The sequence below is a fragment of the Ciconia boyciana genome, chromosome 3, assembly GCF_034638445.1.
Source record: "Ciconia boyciana chromosome 3, ASM3463844v1, whole genome shotgun sequence".
Classification (NCBI taxonomy): domain Eukaryota; kingdom Metazoa; phylum Chordata; class Aves; order Ciconiiformes; family Ciconiidae; genus Ciconia; species Ciconia boyciana.
The window spans coordinates 41,968,984-41,991,235 of record NC_132936.1 but is presented as its reverse complement, the minus strand read 5'-3'; the positions used below and the strand labels follow the sequence as shown (position 1 = coordinate 41,991,235).

General features: G+C 41.7%; 1 protein-coding gene across 1 annotated transcript; it reads left to right on the top strand.

Annotated features, from left to right (window-relative positions):
• Positions 1-1,870: 1,870 nt before the first annotated feature.
• On the top strand, positions 1,871-22,072 carry RRAGD (Ras related GTP binding D). The gene is made up of 7 exons (XM_072855456.1): positions 1,871-2,177; positions 8,982-9,277; positions 9,686-9,885; positions 10,871-10,985; positions 16,832-16,974; positions 18,809-18,957; positions 20,901-22,072. Exons 1-7 carry the CDS (start codon positions 2,030-2,032, stop codon positions 21,050-21,052), a joined length of 1,203 nt encoding a protein of 400 aa, XP_072711557.1. The 5' UTR covers positions 1,871-2,029; the 3' UTR covers positions 21,053-22,072.
• The last annotated feature ends 180 nt before the right edge of the window (positions 22,073-22,252 follow it).

Below are 22,252 nucleotides of genomic sequence, written 5' to 3'. Positions count from 1 at the left end.
TACGTGGCTTTGAACCTGAAGCTGTGGTCAAGCAGGAAGGTCACTGACATCAATGTTGTGGGAAGAGCTGCATTGTAACGAGTCCTGTCATTCCTGAGCTTCTACACCCTGATTTAGTATTTTAATATCTCCAAATTATTCTCTCTCTCTCACTGGTGATGTTTCATTGCTCTTTGTATAAAAGAAACCCAATACAGACAGATTTCTGGGCAAGACCCACTTCCCATAGCAAGCCTTAAAACCTAACGGCCCTTTCTGCGCAGAGGTGGTCAGCCGATAGTCCTTCATTACAGACCTGGAAACTCTCCTCCTCTTTCCATCAGGAGTTTTCAGCAGATTAATGCCTCCCAGGGCTGTCCCAAGACACAACGCTGAAAACATGACTGCTAAAAATTCCTGCTCCAAACGTAAGTCCTAATTCTTTGTAAGGGATTTAACTTTGAAGTGTTTCCCATAATTTTTTGGTACATTGTTAATGTTCCAGCAAAACTTCCAAGCAGGTTGATAAGTTGAGAATAAAGAAAGGCATTTCAATAAATTCGTGCATTGGTAGATTTGTCATGATGTGGAACATAAGAGGGGAGTTTCTTCCCCCTCCTGGACAAAAGTGTGCCTCTGTTATCTCAAGTGGGTTTAGTACAGCCAGAAGGCCTGGTGATGAGAAGACTGTCATGCAGCGTAGAGGTGGGAAAATAATCAGCTGCAGGAAACGTGGAGACTCCAAACATCAGACCAACCATTACATTAAATGGAAGGAGGGAGAACAGGACAGGAAGAAGTAGTAAGAGAGAAACAGAAACAGAGGAAAATGTGCTGCTGGAGAATCGATAACTCAGCTGCCAGTCACCACAGCTGGCAGCATGGGATGACAGCCAGGGGCCAACACATGCTCCGGTGCTTAGACTGGTACAAGACAACAAGAGCAGCACTGGAAACTCCCGAGAAGGGCCCTGGGTGAGGGGCAGAAGGTCTGTCTTCACGGTGCAGCTGTGGAGGAAGCAATGGCAGGCAGCTGAGTGCACCTCAGTCTGCCAGGGGCTTCAAAATCCCACCCTCTTCCAAGGAGGTTTCACTACTATGACTTTAGTCTTCCTTATTCATCCAGAATATAATTTCTAAAATAATTTCACCCACACTGAAACTGTTACCATCCACCATTAGTGCCTAGCTTAACATTTTGGGCCTGGCCATACAACGACATGGTCAGCATGGAGGGAGTACCGGGCAGGCCGCTGGCAGTGCGGCCGGCACCGTTTGGCCCTGAGCGGGCACGGTGGATCTGCGATCTGAGCAGTGTGGGGCAGACACGGGCCCTGCCCGAGTCCCGCGGTCTCCCACATGCTGAAGGCAGAGCCGCGTGTGGGGGTGATGCAGGAGGGCCCCGAGAGCCCGCTTTTGGGCTCTGTGCGGGGTGACGCTGCAGGACTCGACCGACTTCGAGGACCCCCAGGAGGGCTAAGTGTAATAAAACCGCCAGCAATAATTTTGGTGCCGCGGACTGGCGTACCTGGCCGCCGCCGCCACTCCGCTCACCCACCCCGGCCCCCCGCGCACCAGAGGCAGCGACTCTCGTGTGCACCGGTCCCACGGGTGCCTCTAGGCCCGCGTAGGGCGCCGCGGGACAGCAGAGCCGGGATGGGAGGCGGCGGCGCCCGGCAGGCCCCGGAGCCCGCCTGCGAGCACGGCAGCGCCCGGCTCTGCCCGCCAGCGCCGGGTGCCAGCGGCGGGGCCGGGCCCGGGCCCGGGCCCGGGCCTGGGCGAGCGCGGAGGCCCCGCCGGCCCGTGACCGGCCGCGTCAGGTGACGCGGGTCACGGCGCCTCCCCCGCCCGCTCGCTCCAGCCCCGCCGGCAGGCTGCGCCGCGCGCTCCGCCGAGCGCCGTGCGGGGGAGGGGAGCGGCGGCGGCGGGGAGCGGCGGCGGGGCACGGCGCCAGCGCGGCACCTGGGCCCCCCGCGCCCGCGGCGAGGCGCGTCCCGAGGCCGCCCGGAGGCAGAGGGGCCCTCGGAGCCCCGCCGGGAGCGCCGCCGGCATGAGCCAGGTGCCGAGGAAGCTGCCGGAGGAGGAGGAGGGGGACGATGAGGAGGAAGAGGAGGAGGAGATCGTGGGCTTGGCGGGCTACGCCGACGGGGCCGAGTCCTTCTCGGACGGGGACGCGGAGAGCGGCGGCGATGAGGCGTGTGAGTGCCACCCGCGGCGGCCGCAGCGGCATCGGCACCGGGGGCAGCGGGGACCGGCGTCGCGGCCGCCGTGGGGCTACGGGGGGCAGGGGCTGCTCCGGAGAGCCGGGGGGCAGGCACCGGCCTCGGAGGGGCTGTGGGGCAGTGGCCGGCAACGAGTGCGGATGCGGGGCAGGGACGGCCCCGTGTGCGCGGAGATGTAGGTGAGGGGGGGCGGGGGCCGAGGTGAGGCAGGGACGGTAGCGGGCGGGACGGGGCCACCGCTGGAGGAGGTGAGCTTTGGCCGCGGGGGGGTCGGGCCTGGCTGCCTGCGGATGTGGGTTAGGGAGGAGGCAAGGCTCCTCGGGGACTGGGGGCACGGCGAGGGCGAGCAGGGCACGAAGGGGGCCAGGGGTAGCGGTGTGGGGGGGACGAGGCGTCCGGAGGGAGGGCAGGCCTCGCTGGGGACGGGGGTGGGTGGTAAGAGGCCAGGCTGAGCGGGGATGCTGCGGAGGCGACCGTGGGAGGGGACGGGACGGGGACAGGGTGCTCGTTGGGCGCTACCGTGGGGCCAGAGAGAGCGGGGAGCTCTGAGGAGAGGGAGTAGGGCAAGGGGTGACAGGTAGCAGGAAGGGTTGGGAGAGAGGAAGGAGGCAAAAGGAGTGCAAACGAAGTGGTGGTGGGGGTAATCTCTTTTCAGTATTTTCCATGTCTGGGGTGAGAGTTATTAGTGGCCACGGCCTGGTGCTGTGACTTGAGTGTGCCAAGGCGGTGGGGGGGGGGGTGTCAGGCTATAAAAGGCAGCAGCAACACGCAGCTCTGTGTCCAGGGCTGCTCTGCAGCTGTGAATGTCAGTCCCCACAGTGGCAGGCTCTGCTAAATGTCTGTTGTCCGTGTGTCTGCGCATATGAGAACCTGCGTTACTCGCTGCGTATCTGTGTCGGTATGGATGGTGATGCTAGGAAGGACAGGCTTACCAGGAAAAGCAGCCTCATTCAGTAAAAAGAGGCAATGCCAGCTCAGAGCCTGTTGCTTTCATTCAGAGCTTGAATTCATTCTTCTGAGATGTATTTCACAAAGGATCTTGCAGAACTCTCAGTATCTCAGGGTGAAAAAAGAATTGCTTTTTTATAAGAGCATAATAAAAGGCCACATGCTTTAAGGCTACTTTGATGATTAGCATGCAGAACCCTTCTCCTTAAAGGCCCAGTCCTACAGGCTGCCATGGGAGGTATCGCACTGACTAATACAATTTTGGGGAGGGGGGGAAGGTCAGTGCTTTGAGTGTAAGCCTTCATGGTGAAAGGCTGTGGGAATGCTGGGATGTAAGAGCTGTAGCTGAGACTAATTAAAGTCTTATTTGAAAGTACTAAAAATTGCCTTTATTTTGATGCAAAGATAATATATTTTAGTACATTTCTTTAGTGCTAAACTAACTTAACATTTTCTGTGGAGAAGTAATCCATATTCTGCCCTCAGAGGAATTTATTTGGATATTTTTCAATAGGAACTTTATTAGACTGCTACAGATTTCAATTGCTTCTTCATAATAACACCAGAAAATTGTACTTAACAGAAACAAACCTATACATCCTGAATAGCAGGAGAAGACAGTCTATGCAGGGACCTTTTTTACGCAGGATTAAAACAAAGGGCCATTTTAAGAGTCCAGATCCCCTGGCTTTCTGTTTCATTCTGAATTCTCTGGGGAAAGAGGCATAGAGCATCTGTAATGGAGGGGGTTGGGATTTGGGTCTGTGTTTTGTGTATTTAACACTGGGCTGCAGGGCAAGGGGCTTTCCTTTTCCCAGTTTTTGTCCTCTTTCTTCCTGGATCTGTACAGTAAGTAGTCCAAAATTCAGTGTCACAGCCTCCACTTTTCTACAAAGAAAGAACAGAAAGGGCAATATAAGGAGAACAGCTTCAATGCGTGGCTGTTGAAAGTGAAGGGAGAAGCCAGGCTTAAAAGTAAAAACATAATTTGTGCTTGTAGGCATATGGGAGATTTCAAAACTTCATATTGGTCATCTCTCACCCCATACTGGTTTCTTGTCTCCAGCCTGAATGCTGAAACCATATCTCTTGTCCGCTTCTTAATCTTTTTACTTTATACATGAGGTCATATTCACAGACCTTAAAGCACTTAGTTTACATAAAGCCTAGTCATATTTTTGATATATGCAATTAAAAAGTATTTAGAAGCGAGGAAACCCTCTGCAGAGCGTCCAAGGAAGTAGCTTTAAGACATATCATTGCACAGTGCCGCACTTGTGGCAGAGTGGAACCAGGTCTTCTGGTTCTGAGTCTTTAGCCACAAGAATTTCCTTCCACCAGGCATTTCTGCAGTGTTTATGAACCCACAGTAGCTGAACAGCTTTCTTGATTGCATATAAGCTTTTTCTGTTAACTCTTTAGGCTCAGGCCATCTGTTAGCGTGGAAGATGTTCATTGTATGTGTTTTGTAAGGCTATTGTCTTGACAGCACTCCAAGGTGCTGCAAATGCCACAGTCACAGTAGTACTGGAAATGCTGCGAGATCAATGGGCTTGAAGGTACATGAGTGGAAAGTTTGGGACTGCTAATTCTCCTTTACACAAAAGAGGTTAAAACTTAAAAATAACAATTGCATTAGTGGGCAAAAAAATAATCGTTATTAGCTGTATTAGTTTAAAACTAGACTCAGAGGCTTGTTACCTTATGGACAGTGACAAGAGCAACATATTTTCATTTGGCTTGACATCACTTGAGCAGATGGATGGCCGTGCTTTATTTGGATGTTTGAAAACTGGCGAGATCTACAAATGCACCTTCCAGTGTGGCAATCCCTGTCACGCATGCCTGTGGAGCACTGATAGTCACCTGCCTTGACAATTAACTGCAATTGATGTGGAATTCAGGATGGGCTTCAAAAACTATTTTAGTTATCAATCAATATCTCTAATAGCGTTAAGGAGATATTAAGAGTATTTGTTGTGTACTCTGCATCCTGGTGAGACAGGTCAGGACTACTACGTGCAGTTCTCAATTAACTCCTCAGAGCTGGGCTCTTCTGCATATTGCAATGCATGCAAATTGCACTCCATAAGCAGGGACACAACTGCAATTACAGAAATTTCATAAGGAATTGAGTGCTTCTCTGTGGGGAAAGTGCTTTTGAGTTTGTTAAGTTTAATATGTGAATACTTCAAAGGATATGGCCTCTAACCATCAGGACTTCTGTTCTTTACGGCTGCTTAGAAAAGTTGAAATATGAAGGACTGTTGATATGCATTGGAAACTGGCATTTTGTAACATTTACTCTTTGCAAAAGTGAATGAAGCAGGAAATGTGTTGCATCTCGCAACAGGGAAAATTACCTTTCCCATTACAGAATTGAGAAGAGTTTAGTGCTTCTCTTAGGCGTATTATGATCTCACTCAGTAACCTAGTCTGGGAAGTTACAGTCATACATCTACTGGCATTTCTGTGGCAAATTAAAGAAGGAGTTGTCATGTACTCTGCAAAGGAATGTGGGCAGGCAGCACATTGTCCAATTCCTTTACATATAAGGTAATCTCTTAACTGTCTCTCAGAGGAAAGTGCTATAGCAGCCTTGCTATCTAGTCAGGTTTGGATGATACTCATTTGCATTTCCTTGTCTTTGAACTGGCAGGATTTCAAAAGCTAAATAACAGTCTTACTAGCAGAAGAGCTAGTGTTCATTCTTCTCATGGGTAACTCTGTTTGCACTTGCAACTGTATTTTTTTTAGTATGGCTTTAATATAAAGCAATTTTTTTCTAGTAAGTATTACAGTCCATAAGAATCTAACAGCCTGGAATAATTTAATACAACAACAATGTAAAACTCCAAGTTATTTAAAATATTCTTTTAAGATACATGTGAGTTTTTAGCCTACTTCTTAAAGAAAAGGGAGTTATGTAGGTAGCCTGTCTCCTTGTTGTCTCATCACCGCTCAGAACTTTGGAAACTGCTGTCCACCTTCAACCAAATTTGAATGAAAGACATCTCAAAGGTGATTAAGTTCCCACAAGTTTCATGAAAACTGGCATTCAGAAGAGAGGAGAGACCCAAATGAAAGTGTCCTTAGAGGGACAGGCGAGCAGATGCGTGCGTTCTCTGTGGCAGCAGCTGGCAGAGCGGTGTAGACGTGTATGGTCTAGCCAACTGGCATGTGTTTAGCTCCAGATCAGCCACAGCCTGTCATATCTGTTATTTAGAGGATATGTCATAAGACATACAGGGGGAAGTTGGTGTTACTGTGGTGGGGAGAGGAAGGGGACACAAAGTACAAATCCATAGCAAATTAGACGACGTAAGTTCTGTTGCGTACAGAGCAAATAGGAGTTTTTTAAATTTTTTGAAACATGCAATAAAGCCTCAATGAGAAGACTGTTCTTTATATGCCTTTATAAAGTATTTTATTCAAACTAGTTCTTGTAAAGCTTTGAATAAATTATTTTCCCTTCTGATGGCCAAAATGCAAGTTGCACAATGTATGGATATATGCACATTAATGAAATTGTGACTATACATTTGGCAGCTGTGGAAAATTTGTGTGGTGGTGGGGGTGGGGTGGAGGAAACACTGTTAAATCCTGTACCTTTGGTTTGCTTTATTGACAAGACTGTACCCCCCAAAACATTGCTCCATCATCCTAGAGCAGATGTTTATTATTCCTCTGTAGGTGTGAGGTATTGCAGGCACATGCTTCTTGCAGCCACAGGAGGGTACTATCACTGTTCAGGTTGACTGGAAGAGTAGAGCAGCGTGTTGACTGCAGTTTATTACTTCCTAAATTTGTTGTCTGTGGATCAGCAGAAGTTGGCCATTGCTGCGTTAGGAGGATGACATTCTTATGGAGTTAGCTGTCACTATTCTTGCTTGAAGGGGTTTCATCTGTGCACTGCTCCAGCCTGGCAGTGTTTCATGTGTGATAATTAACAAGAGCAGAGTAAGTGGTAACACCTGTCAAGGCCTTTCAAATGTATTTAAAATGGATAGGATGCCACCGATAATGAGTTTTCAACTCCCGTCAGTCACTGTGGTGCCACGGGCCCACACTGAGTGGCATAACTGCTCAGAAGCCAGTAGATGGTGCCAAGGGGATGTTTTACACTAGCACTGCAAGACCTTCAGTTGAGAAGCCCTAATTCTGGGTAACTGAAGCTCAGGAGGCACAAACAGCTGTGAACAAGGTTCTGTGCCCCCCTGGCAGGCACATCCTGCTCTTGCGTTTCTCGAAGTTGTGAGCGAGACTTGAGGAACACAAGAGGGTGGATGTGATCACCACCCCTGGGTACAAAACATGCTCCAAGGCAAAGGATTCCTTCAAGCTTTCCATGTTTTTCAGACCATAAGGCTATGTAATAAATTGACAGGTTCAAATTGTTGTTCCTGAGGTTTCTTGTTTTGGGTTTTTGTACTTTTGGAGTAAAGCTGATCACTTAAAGTATGCAGGGCATATGCAGGAAGGATGCATATGAACAAATGTGTGCCAGTTTTCTGCAATTAAAAATTTATCCCAGAAGAAAAAGACAAAGAAGTGCAATTATGTTGTGCTCTGAATTATGTTGAATAGTCTGTACTGCAGTGGGTGGGAGAAGGTCTGCCTGATAGCTAGTGTGTTTAGCCTGTTGTCTGATCAGTATTTTAAACCCGACCACTGTGTGCTGTGAGCCTTACTCTGCAGATTTAGCCTTGGCAACTGAGTTTTTTGTGTTGCTTGTGTTTGACGCTGCAGACAGGTGGTGTTCAAAAGCTTTTTACATCTATATGCAGTACCATTTTCAGCTCAGACATTTCAAAGTTATAGCCCAACTAAATGCAGGAATTGAGACTGTTGCAGCTGTTTTGATTAGAGATACCTGAAACTGAAGTTGGTGTACTGACAGGTGTGGATAGCTATACATTCATGTTCTTGCAGATATAACGGTATAGTTTGCTCCCATAACTACCTTTATGCTAATATAACTGCATCAGCACTAGAAAATGTTCTGGTTTAGTGGTACCAGTTTCAAACTGGGGTAGGTAACACAATGAAATCACTGTGTTCCCAGGCTTTTGTTTTGCAAATAGGCAGGGGATATGCTGTAATCTTACTTATTGGATAACAAACTTTTACAGATCATAACACAAATTATTCAATAGCAGGTGCGATCCTAACTACCTTAGAAAAGGACTTCTCGTGAGCTCAATACTGTGTTCTAAGTCCCAACATAGAGGAATTATTTCCCTGCTGAGTTGTCCTCTTTCTATAGCTCCTGGGATGTGTGGTTTTTACATCTCTCTCTCTCTCTCTCTCTCTCTCTCTCTCTCTCTCTCTCTCTCTCTCTCTCTCTCTCTCTCTCTCTCTTAGGGGAAGGAAGCCCTCATGTAGCCTTAGGAAGATCACACAGATGTAACTAACACAAACTTACTCCTTTCTTCCAGCAGTGTGATGTAGCTATCAGTTGACAATCCAGTTGTTACTGGATTATATTCTTTAAAGTTGGGTTGGAATGTGTGTGGGATAGTGATAGTTAGAGTAAGATCAGGTATTTTAGGATGTCTGTGTGTGATAACACATTTTTCACATACAAACTGAGCGATCAAACCTTCTGCAGTCTCAGTCTTACAGGTGAGAAGTAGGTTTTCTGATAGTATAGCCTAAGGGGCAAATAATTCAAGTTAAAATGCCTGTAGTACCGTAAGCTTAAAAATTGGTAACATTTGCATAAATTCAAGTAAAAATGTCATGAAGATAAATGTCAAATGCATGTTATCTAACAGTTACTAATTATATTGCCATAGTATATTACCTTTCTTCTTGTGTGATTTTATTTAGTTTTGGATTTCAATGATCCCTTCAGTACTGAAGTTAAGCCAAGAATCCTGCTCATGGGATTGAGAAGAAGTGGGAAGTCTTCCATTCAGAAAGTTGTCTTTCACAAAATGTCTCCGAATGAGACTCTCTTCTTGGAGAGCACAAACAAGATCTGCAGAGAGGATGTTTCCAACAGCTCCTTTGTCAACTTTCAGATATGGGATTTTCCTGGGCAAATTGACTTCTTTGACCCTACGTTTGACTATGAGATGATTTTCAGAGGCACTGGAGCACTGATATTTGTTATTGATTCTCAGGTAAAAAAAAGGGTGTTTAAGCTACCTTTTTATTTTCTTCCTTCAGCAATAGACAAATGGGTTGAAAAGCACAGATTTTTTTCAAAGCAAATAAATAACTTACTTCACAAACACATTAAAAGAAAGTCATTAAAGCTTGAAGAGCTGCTTGGTTATTTTTAATCTCTCTCTGCAGTATGTTCAAAAGTTAACTAATTGGCTTTAACATCTCAAGGTTCTTGCTCAGACTCCTAAGTACTGACAGCATGAGATTGGAGCACATGCTGGATGTAGGCTCAGGCTTCTGCTTAGAAGTGTAATAAAAAAATTAAGCTGTTGTTGAACTATAGTATTATCTAGAAGTAAGTATCATAAAATTTTATATATATTTTTAAGAACTTCCCTACAGTTTTCTTTTTCCTTCATTAGGATGATTATATGGAAGCATTAGCTCGGCTGCATCTTACTGTGACCAGAGCCTATAAAGTGAATCCAGATATCAACTTTGAAATCTTTATCCATAAAGTGGATGGTTTGTCTGATGATCACAAGATTGAAACACAAAGAGATATTCACCAGAGGGCAAATGATGACCTTGCAGATGCTGGATTGGAAAAGATTCACCTCAGGTGAGAAAAGCTGCTGTGCAGAGAATCCTAAAGAGGAGAGCAGCTTATTTGACAAGTTACCATTTTCTGTTCTCTTGAAGTAGCAGGCAACAAGCTTTTGATATACGAAGGAAAAGGATAATCAGAGACATTGCATTTGACTTGAGCCAAACAGAGTATCTTATTTCTGATTGCTGTCTTGGAGGGAAAGATGGGAGAGGAGATGTGCTTAAAAACAGATGACAAATACACCAGAGTCCTACCAGTTTTTGCTGCAGCTGCTGTCTTGAAATAAGTTGCTTGGACAGTGGCAGCAACCAGTAGAGCTCCAGCCAGTAGAGTGTATATGCTACCTACATCACTTTTGCCTTCTTTGAAACCTCTCCACCTCACAGTCCCCTCCCAATCACTAGTCCTCACTGCTACAGCCTGCTTGGAGCCACTTGGGAAGACAGGTGCTGTATCTTTGCCTTATGTCTGCTGATAAAGCAGATTGTTGTAGCAAATAATGAAAAATAGTGGACTTCTGCAGACTGGGAACTAGAGGACATCAAGTTGTCCTGTCTTTCTTAGCACTTAAAGCCAAGTACAAATCTATTAAAAAGAGAGACCTGCTCTGTGAACATGCCAGCTCTTTAGAGCTCTTAACAACTTGACTGCGTCATTGCATTGATAAATGGGTCCACAGCTTTCAAAAAGTAGATCACAACAGACATACTCAGTAATACTCCTTTCCTACAATTTAAAAAATATTTTCATAAGAATACCAAGGTGGGAGTTGCATCATGAAGTTCTACATTGAGGTCTAGTTTGCAGTGGTTAGGGTTTTTTTGTATAGAAATGAAGTCCTATGCTTCAATCATAACGTGACTTTTGATCACAAAGGGTAATTGCATAAGAGTAGGCACTTGCTGTTTGACAATATTTCATTTCACTCATATTATGAAAGGTACATCATGTTCACAGTATGTGGCTAAAAGGAAAATGTGGTGACGTTTTTTTCCAGCTTTTATCTGACAAGCATATATGATCATTCTATATTTGAAGCATTTAGCAAAGTGGTACAGAAACTGATTCCACAGCTCCCAACACTGGAAAACCTGCTTAACATCTTTATTTCAGTAAGTACTTGTTATATACTTTGTCTGTAGATCCGGCTATGTCCAACATGCATGTTCAGATATTCTGTTCGCTTCCTTCTGAGAGATTATGAGGAATGTGAACTCTCAGAGAAATTACCAGAACTTAGTTGAAATACATGCACGTGCAGCTTGGCCTTACCTCCCTTTCTATTAAACAGTGTTGCTGAGCTGCTGAGATACTCACAGTATTTCCTGAATCACATAAAGTGGGTTAGCAGCCATCACTTTTCTGCTCGTGCATTAATCTGAATGTTGCAAAGGTCTGTGCTGCATGCATTTGTTTAAGTAGTACTTAAAATTTGTGTAAATAAATTCTTGAAGGAACATAATCTAGACTGACCTCTTCTGTAGAACTTCCTAGAATTAATTCTACTTTGTATCAAAGTTTAACCCGCTTAAGAAAATCTTCTCTTGTCTTGAAGGTTTTGGAGGTAGAGTCCATCACAACTTTCACAGTTTCCATAGTTACTCCCAAGGCCAATTAGAGGGCTTTGTGTATCTAGTGGCTTGTTACCACTGTGGAGGTAATTGCTTTCTCCACTGTTCCTGTATGATGGTCCCTTTCTCTCCTTTGTACTGGTTCTGACACTTGCCCATTCCCTCATGGAGTCACTATGACACACACTAATGCACTGTTTAATTTAGTTAAAAGCAGGTCATGGAGGAGTCCAACATCCTCTTGTTTTGGCACAAGATAAAAGATGGGAATGTGTAGCCATGAGCAAAGGGGAATACAGTGAGCAGGTTGTGAGAAGGGGGAACTCCCCATTTTGGTGGTAGTTAAGTCAGGTCATAGCGGCTCCTGAAACTGCATCCTTTCTCACAGTATTCTAATTTTGCACCTTGCATCTAGCATTAATTTGTCAAGCTTCAATTTCCAAGCAAGGTATTTTGTTGTGCCTTTTTGTGATTTTGAAGTAATGCAATTATTTAATATCATTCAACAGCCTGTAAGATAAAATTAGACTTCACAGTTTCTCAGTGTAGGGTGTGAAAATGGAGAGAGAAAAAAGTTGGATGTGTTGCTGAAAGGGAGAGCTAGGCTTAGAGGAAGGTCTTTCCAGAACTTATTCTCTTACTATTAAGCAACAGATGATGCTATCTCATAATGAATGGTTTGTTACAAAGATATGTTTCTACTAAATGGCTGGACTTTATACCAGTTATCATCCAGTCTCGAACTCCACTTAGGACAGAAACATAATGACACAGTGATGACAACAGTTCTGGAGCAATTAGATATTGAATATGCTACACAGTCTTAAAGAGAAGGCTGTCTGAATGATAGTCCTCCTTGTGCCAGAGTCATCCCAGTCATTCATATTGTGAGTCAGATCTCTGTATGGGGTCTCCTCACTGTTCAGAGTTGATGAAGAATTGTACCAGACCACCAGATGAATCGAGCACGAGCTGCTTCCTGAATGACTGATGACAGTTGCTTGTGTGTCTGGAACACCCAGAAGGCAGCTTCAATAATATCTAGAATATCAGACGTAGTTTGTAAGGAAGAACAAGTCTTGCAAATGAATGTGAAGTCCAGAAAAGTGAGAGAGGTACACTATTTCCCCTATTCAGTAGGGGGAACAGTCTCAGACTGTTTCTTAGCTCCAAACAGAGCAAAATCCAGTTTGTTAATGACCTATAGCAAGGTGTAGCTGCATCACTATGTCTTCAGCGTGCTTGCTGTCTGTTTCTACGCATATCTTCTATCTGCAGACAGGAGACTCAGAATGACTCTATTTGCAACCACAGGAAGACTAAACATCATTTGCCAGCACAGAATTAGTTAGCAGGTGCCTCTTTACTTTAGCAACTTGGTGACAACAAACCTTGACATGGATTTTGGTCATGCCTTACTTCAGGAAGCCGGTGTGCTGGATATCAAAGTGTGGGTGTATTGGTGTTCTAGTTTGGGTTTTGCAGCAATATTCATGAGGATTTGCTTTCATTTATGCCATGAAGACTTCCAACACGAAAATAGATCTGTGATCGCTCTTAAGTTCACAGCAGATTTTTGCCTAACTTTATAGTGCCACAGTGTGTTAGCTTGTACGTTTGAGGAACCATCAGTGTGATAATACTGCTTCTACAGTCTTTAATGTAACTGCTTGTAAAGCATAAAATAACAGTTGGTTTGGCATTCAAAACCCATGTAAATCTTACCTGACTAACACTCTATCAGCTTCATATAGAAGGATGTCTGTTTTTTAATTACTGTGGCCTCACCAAGCAATCAAGTTGTGTGACACAGGAATGTGGGTTTTCATTTTAGGGTTGATGTGGTTTTTTTGAGGGATGTTAAAAAGTAAGTGTTAAAAATAAACAATGCGTTATCACAGTAAAAATAAAATTAAGTACAGTTTTGTTTATTTAATGATTTAAGTTTCATAATCTGTAATTCAAATGTAGTATTTTAAATTAAAATTCATTCACTAAATCTGCTGTTTGCTGCAAGACCTGTTTAAATAACTGTCCAAAATTCATTCCTAACTGTAAGTGACTGGTGATATCCTGTAAGTTCTTTTAAAAATTACTTTTTTAGGGCTAAATTCTGGCTTACTTTTCATACTTTCAAGAAGGAAAAAGATAGGCCCATTTCCCTAACCTAGGAATTGGAGTAATACTACCAGTTTTACTGAACCCATTCCGTTTAAAGAATAGAAACTGCCTTCTACTTTATCATACTCACTATAATTGAGAAACATGGTTTGAATTTCAACTACCTCATGGTTTTTACCTATCCAAAATAAAATCTCATATATTATTGCAGAAGATTTTTCACAATGACTCTCTTGGATCAGATTAGCCATGGAATACTCTTACATCAATTCAGAGGACTTGATAGAGCTTCTAGCGCATGTTGCATCTTCCTTCCAGACCGTAGGCTTGTGTCAGAGATGACTATTGCTTATTCTGGCCTTGCTCTCATTGACATCAATGGCAGCATTTCATTCAGTTGCGTAAGGCAGCTGTTGGCCTTTGTTTCTCTAATAAGGAACCCTCCTGCTCTAATAACAGAAACAGTTGATTTCCTATTGTCATTTTCCCTGACTGAGCATTAATGATACAACTCTTTGAATAGTATTTTTTTATCCACTGTTTCCTGATTTTTTTATGACTTGTAATTATTGTTTGTACTAACATTTTTTTTCCTTGAGCAATTTCATCACAAACATTCTGGCAAATCCTTTGCTTTTTCAGTTAAAGTTGTACTAAAAACCCTGGCAAATGAAATCTGTGAAGTCATGTGGGTACAATTTAGTGGTTACTACTGGAAGTTCATCCTACCCTTTCACCAAGGTTTTTGTCACTGTACAAAGTTCGACAGAAGCAAATATGTGCCAGTTTCTCAGCAGGTCCTACCACGATGTATTAGTTTCAACTGAAAATGAGCATGGTTTAAGTTAAGACACCAAGCTCTGCCCTTACCAGCAGGCGTAACTGCTGGCATGGCAAACATCTCAAGATGAAAACCTTTTAAACTGTCACTGCAAGTACAGGCAGGCTGCAGCAGATGGAGTTCTGAGATGGAAAAAATCGCTTCTCATTGTTAAATGTTATTATATTGTCACTGGCATCTTAGTAATTTAAAGTACATCTTACCTGTACAACTGAAATTATCACTATGTCTCTCTTTATATAGTACAAAGTCTTATAATGACTCCTCATGAATGACACTACAGGGCTCGAGTTCCAACTTCTTTTGTCTAAAATCACTTGTATTTTCAAATATGTATTTTGGCAATGAATTATGGCTGTATACTTATATTTACAGGTGAATCTTGTGATTAATCTTATTTGACAGCATCTGTTGAAGTATGTGAGGTGCTGTCAGAATTATTGTTTAAAAATTAAAATTACAGAACTATCACATGTGGCCAGAATAGCCAAAATAAATATGCATACATTTTTGTTCTTAGTACTCAAAGAACATAGACTCATAGAGCGATGTAGGCTGAAAAGGACCTTTAGAGGTCAGCTCCTGCTCAGAGTCAGGCCAGTTGGAGCAGGTTGCTCATGGCTGGGTCCAGTCCAGCTTTGTGTATCTCCAAGGATGGAAACTCGACAACCTCCCAGGTCAGCATGCTCCCAGTGCTTCACCACTCTCGTGCTAAGCTTTCTTTTTTCTTGTATCAAGTCAGAATTCCAGCTTGTGCCTTTTGCCTCTTGTCCTTCAACAGTGTAGCTCTGAGAAGAGTTTGGCTCTGTCTTCTGTGCACCCTTACATTAGGTATTTGTAGATAGCAGCGAGCCTTCTCTTCAGGCTGAACAAACCCAGTTCTCTAAGACTCTCCTTGTACATTGTGTGCTTCAGTCCGTGTGCCTAAGGTATCCCCAGAGTACACTTCATTTTGAATATTTCTTTTATTAATGACTTACTGAAATGTGCCACTCGTAGAGTCCTTTCTGTAATGAAATGCAAGAAATTCACCTCTATACTCTGTTCTTACTGATGGGTGTTTCCAGCCTTAGTTGTGTGTGCGATGGTGGCAGAATTAAGCCTCTTTAAGAAGAAAATGCGCAAAATATTGCTGACCATTGTTCAATAGCATACCTAGGGCTGAAATTTTTCTACTTATTTCAGGAAATTTGGAAAGTGGGAGAGTCACTTTAGTCTCTTAACTATGTGTTAAATAGTTGACTTAAGAAAGAAGAAGAAGAAAAAGGAAAAGTTCTGTAACTACAAAGGAAGGTGAAGCTATTAAAACTTGTTAGGGGTTTTCAGTATGTTTTTTGGTAGTTACAAAACTGCTGTGGCAGCAGTCCCAAACCATATTAAAAGGGAAGCCCATATATGGAGAAAATTCAGTTTGATGGAAGAAAGTTGCTTCTCTTCCTTATATAGGTGGATTCTGAAGCATATTTTATAGCTTGAGCTTTAGCAATACTGGTAAATTGCTCTTTGTGTTTACGCTGGGGCAGCTGCCCAGGTGCAATCCCTTGATATCAGCAAGCAAAGCTACTGTTTTCTGTTAAACAGTACACATCCCCCCCCCCCCCCCCTTTTTTTTTTTCCAGGAAGCAGAGGCTTATGGCAGTTTACTTATCTACACAAAGAATATGAGCTAGCATTCCTGGCTAGCCTCTGAGAGCTGCGAATACGATACATCTCCAGTATGGAGAGAGTCTTAATCAGCTTGGCAGGATGACAGGAACATAGCTGTCATCACATTAGCAAGCCTTAGCATTATAAACATGGCTTTAACCACCAATGCTACATGAAAACTGAGAGAGCACCATCAAAATGCTGGTCTTCCTCCTGTGATCCTAAAAGATGTTCTAAGGAACCAGACAGTAAAATAGCTACAGACCCCGATGAGACAATTTCTCAATTTCCTTGATAAATTAATTCCTGAACACTACTGCCTTCTTTGTCCATCAGCTTTTTCTTTTCCTTGTTTCTACCTTCTTACATGTCCATCTAGAATAACTTTAAATTACAGCTCTCTTTTATGTCCATTGTTACAATCAAAACCCAAAAAGCTTGATCTTGGAAGATTCCACTCCACCCCCCCAGCATTTTCCACTGAAATAAATGTAATCTTTACAAATGTTTTCCAGAGAGGGGAAGTTTGGGAGTGTAACTTGTCGTTATGGCTTCCCAGAGGCAGACACTGTTGGAAGGTCTGTGAGCATTGCGGTTTGCTACAAATACGACAGTGCTGTATGTACAGTTCTTTCAAAATGAGCTTGATTGCAGTTTAACTTCCACTTCTTCAGCCTAGCTTTTTGTATAACAGGCAAATAGGGGAACAAAAAAGCTTGGTATTAATTTGAAGACATGGCTTCCATTTTATTTTTTTTTCTTTTTTTTTCTTAAATAGAATTCTGGGATTGAAAAGGCATTTTTATTTGATGTAGTCAGTAAGATCTATATTGCAACGGACAGTACTCCAGTGGATATGCAAACTTATGAGCTCTGCTGTGATATGATAGATGTTGTGATTGACATTTCTTGTATATATGGGTAAGTAAATAGTTAATGTTTTTCATAAAACTGTGTACCTAGAATCTAAATGGCTTCAAAATTAGAATGATGTGGGTATAAACAATAATGAGAATGTGTAATATGTCAGGACAGGGGAGAAGGAGGAAACGGCAGGCCTCTGAGGTACAGATCCCCTGCCAGCAACAAGCACTGTTCCCTGCCCAGCCTTTTTTGTGAACACCTTCCTCTTTCTATGCTAGTAATTTTATGTGGAGGAAGGACTGGGAAGTAGCCAACCTAAAATAAAAGGAAAAATTAACATTAACATTTTGTTCCCCAGGGACGAGTTCAAGTGAAGGATGCCTCCCATTTAAAAAAAAAGTGGGGCACATTTAGTTTTGTTTACTTTAATAGCTAGTGGCCTCTACTGGCCTCAGAGAACTGCTTCATTCTTGCTTCAGTTCTCTGTTCATCTTCTTATCTCTACATTACCTTTGTGGGGTTTTTTTTCAGTTTCCCCTCCTTATACATTAGCAACTGGAGATCTCCTGGGGTAACATGTACATCTCCTTGCAAGTTATATTTTAAATGGCTTGGCCCTTGGCCGAATGTGATGCCAGCTATTCCTGGGAAAGGCAGGGGCACATTAAGAATTAGTGCATTAAGATGCATAGACTTGGAGGCTAAACTGCAGCATGCTTAGAGTGTGGTAGTCTTTGGTAGCCTTGCATTCTTACCCATTGATAGACTTCTTGCACTCTTGGAGAAGGTATGAGGGAGAATCCTAGTGCAGATGTGCACTAAGCATTAGAACTTCAAAAGAACAACAAATTGTTGAATACCTTTCTAAAATTTCTTAAGTTTGTATATTCTACTGTACGTTTCAGATTTTGGAGTTGGTCACTTCAGTAACTGTACAGGAACTTGTGTTTTACAGAGGTATACCATAAAGGATGCTGATTCTGTGGCATTTTTTTTGTACAGAGAAAGACGCTGCTGTGTAGTTCAAAGACTATGCGTTTAATTATTATCTGTACAACACCACTTGTGGGGCTCTCTATTCACAAAATGTCACTCTGTCGTTGTCTTTGTGTAACCATTTAGTGTTTATGACTAGAAATCTGCTTGCCATGTTTTTAGCTATAGACTAAAGACATGGTATTACAATGTATTTCTTGTCCTCTGTTCTTGGAGCATCTGTGGAACTTGCTACCTTAATATATTATTGATACTAATTGTTCTGGGAGGTTGGTGGTAACTGCCCATTTAACAAGATCTGTGTGGGCATTCAGGAATGAGGGTAAAATTACAAGGCATAAAACTAATACAGTGATCATCATGACACATCATCTGTGAAGGAGAAATCTCTTTTCATGATATGATGTTGCAAAAGCCAACATCTCATGAGGAAGGTCTCATGATGGCTTAAACTATCAGTCCACTGCCACTGCTCAAGCAAAGTTACTAGATTTGGAATTATCAGGACAGACTTACTGGTTCACATGTTTTAGATAAAGTCATAATATAGTGCATTGATTAAAAGAAAACAGACAACCTTGTGGTAAATGGTTGGTAACTAAGAGGAAAAAGTAAGGCTCCAGTTCAGGTACTTGGCAATCAAACAATCTAATTTCTAGCCCCAGATCTAAGATTTGGTGTGTGACTGGATAAATGATTTAATCTCTATGTCTTAGTTTACATAGCGTGTAGTTTGAGTAAGAGTCTCCCTGAAAGGTTAAAATGAAAATTTCATAAAGTTTGAGATTATCTGGTGAAAGAACCAATGTGGGAGTACTTTTATTAGCTCATCTGGTGGCTTATCTTTTCTTGTTTGTTTGTTTGTTTGTTTGTTTGTTTGAATATTGCCCCTTAGGCTTAAAGATGATGGCACTGGAACTCCTTATGACAAAGAATCAATGGCAATCATAAAACTGAACAATACAACTGTCCTTTATTTAAAAGAAGTGACAAAATTCCTTGCTCTTGTTTGTTTTGTCAGAGAAGAAAGCTTTGAGAGAAAAGGTATTTTTTCCTTTTCTAGTATTGCATTACTTTTCCCTTATATTAGCAAGTTAATGAATAACTGTGGTTGTCATTAGCTGGTAACAATCTCTAGCTATGTCACAAATATTAAAGGTAAGTACAGCTTGGTAGAGCTTAAATAACATGTTTAAAGGCATGAGGTATTTGTGCTGGCATTAAGATAAGATGAAATCATAAATGTATTTGACAACTTTCTGATATGAAAGCATATGAAAGTTTACATCCAGTACAGTAAAGCTTCCATCTGCAACAGTAGAATGTGTCAGTTTATCTTGGCTAACATTGATTTGTACCTGTTGGCACCAGCATACGCATTTGGAACAGCTTGCGTGCCATAACCAAGGGAAAATTATTGAAACTGGCTGATAGGAAGAAATATGTTCTCGCTTTTCTCATCTCTGAAAGGAGGCTTTTGAAAAGCTGCATGTTTGGGATCTAGACGGCTTTCAGATTTTGCAGATAAAGTGCATTAAGTTTCTTCGTTATCTCTCTGACCCTAGTCAAGGTCAATAGTGAAAGCTTACTTCATGATCACTCTGCTCGCTGGCATGATGTTCACTGAGCTACTGGTCTTAGTGAAATGCCCTGAGGCCAGAACAGAGCAGTGGAAGAATGAGCCATCATCTGGGCTTGCATCCCCATCTTGTGATATTAATTCACCAGTCAGTGTTGGTGTGTTTGTGAATGCAGTACTCATACCATGTCTGCTGGGCTGTTTTACAGGCTATTTAGCTTTTCTTTTATAGAACTTCAACTGGTCAAATTTCTCTTTAATACCCATACTGCCTTTATTATCTATGAATGTTAGATGTGGTCATTTTATTTTTTTGTTGTAAGCATAAGAAGTGTTAACTTTGACATACCTACTAACAACACTGCTTCAGAAAAGACACCATCTTGAATAAACACCCAGCAGGGTTTGGCTACAACTGTGTCAGGTTGTTGTGTCTACACAGTTTGGGACACTTAGTGCTGTAGCCTGTACTCATTAACAGTACAGTTCTGGTATTATAACGCAGATTAGCTTTTGGCGTGTGGTGACTTCCACAGAATATTTTGTCTCAACTCTAGGGAGAGCGAAAATAATTCCTGGAAAAAAATCAAAGTGTAGCATGGTGGATTTAAACCACTTAAAATACGTATCATCTCCTGTTAGGGAAATTGAAGTGGAAGACACTGCAGTATTTGAGTTAAGAAAGCCTATGGCATTAACCTTGAATGAGGTCATAAGCTCAGTACCAAAATTCTAAAATTGTATCGCAGTATTACACAATTGTAGCACCCAGGAAGTATTCCAATTGACTACCAATATGGCTTTACAGCTTTTCTGTAGGATCACATTCACCCCACTCACATGGTAATATTATCTGCCTATTATGTATGTATGTAATCTAATAGCATGTCTGTTGTGTTATTTTTCAATTACAATGTAAGATGAAATATAGCTGGCTGTTATTTGGTAACATTTCAAAGCTTATGCATTGTCAAAAAAAAAAGAAAATTCTTTGATTACTAGGTGCTACTTATTTTTATCACAGTTATTCTGTAAAGCAAATTTACAAAATGACACCATATTTTATGAAAGATTTTAATTTTTCTTGTAGTATGCTGAGCACTTCTCCAAAGCTCTTTATTAAGTTAAGGCTTTGTTATCTGCCAATGAACTTCTATTTGTTTTCTCTTAAGACTAATAAGTATATTTAATATTGGACATAGTATGAAACTATAATGCTCACTGAATTATTTGTATTTATCAAACATGCTTTAGCTTAGCACAGAAGAAAATGCCTGGAAAATTCTCTGATTATGACCTCCAGAGAGACAGTGTGGTATTTCACTAAATGTAGAATATAAGCAATTTTTTCATTACCTAATTTGTATAAATGTCTTTATTAATATGGAAACCATTTCTGTCTCTGTAGGATTAATAGACTACAATTTCCATTGTTTTCGAAAAGCCATACAAGAAGTATTCGAAGTAAGAATGAAAGTAGTAAGATCTAGAAAACATCAAAGCCACGTGCAAAAAAATAAAAGACCCACTCCCAATGGGACACCAAGAATGCCACTGTAACTGAGGTTTTCTGGCAATGTGGCAAGCAAAGTTTTCGTGAAGTTGATGTGACTTCTGCATCTCATTGCACTGAGTGAAGAGGAAAACCAATGGGACTGATGTATTATGAATTTTCCCTGAACGTTCAGAAAGCACTGTTTAAATATTTTTATCCAATTGTTTTTTTCATATAGTGAGCACTTTGAGCAAAATGTTGTATATATAAGCATTGAGGTGAACACTTGTAAGAATTTTCTTAATATATGCTGTAAACCTTTTTCATGCCATATTAAGAAAAAACAGCTGTGACAGAAATACTGGGTACATAATTTGCACTTTTTCATGTTTTCCTTGTGGAGTTGGACTTTGATAAACTTAGTTTTTATGGTGATTTTGATGCATGGTGTCAGGTAAAATGTATGCTGTAGTTTATTTACCTGCTACAATCAAATTGGTTAGTAAACAATTAAGAAAACTTGGTACAATGCCTTTTAAAATTTGTGACAGCTAATACCTAACATTCATACAGATCTAATTTCGTATATTTTTCAATTTGTAAACTGAAGAATAATTTTGAAGTATTACAGCAATAAGCGCCTTACCAGGGATCATAACTGGTAGGTAAATATTAGCTTTTATAAAACAGGCTTTTGGCCAAATTTCATCCGGAGGTCTCCATAACACTGGTCATGCCCTCTGTTGGGTCTGTTTTTATTATTTACCTCAGCATATACCACTAAAATACCTTTCTATAAAGATAATTGTTTTGTAAAATGGCTCTATGTTGCACTGGTATTTTTATAAGGCTTCAAAGGAGGGTGCTGTATCTGAAAGGTTGAATTTACATTGCTAAGTTTGTTTTGAGACCCTGCACATCTACAGTGGGCGCAGTGAAGAATCTGTATGTATTTCCACCCTGATGTTCTGATGTACTGATAGGAAGTCCTAAACATGTGAGCACTGGGTTCTGATTCCATCTAATAGGGGTATGTCTGTGATTGAAATCAAGAAGAAACCATTAAAATGAGGACTGGACAATTACCTGCTGTAGTAATCAGCATACATCACTACTTTTTATTTTAATATTGAACATAGGCAGACTTGCCGCAGGGTCAGTCAGGACAGCAGAGCACTCTCAAACCTAAAAAGAAGTAAAACTTACTTTCTGAGTTCTGTATTCACTGGTTTTGTTTAATTAATTATACAAGATTTTAGTTCCTA

Bases quoted from the DNA above. Each gene is read 5' to 3' on its own strand.
- RRAGD (XM_072855456.1), top strand. From the start codon at position 2,030: ATGAGCCAGGTGCCGAGGAAGCTGCCGGAGGAGGAGGAGGGGGACGAT. The intron at 10,986-16,831 runs GTAAGTACTTGT...TTTCTTAAATAG, and splicing joins TGCTTAACATCTTTATTTCA to AATTCTGGGATTGAAAAGGC. The intron at 18,958-20,900 runs GTATTTTTTCCT...CTGTCTCTGTAG, and splicing joins AGAAAGCTTTGAGAGAAAAG to GATTAATAGACTACAATTTC.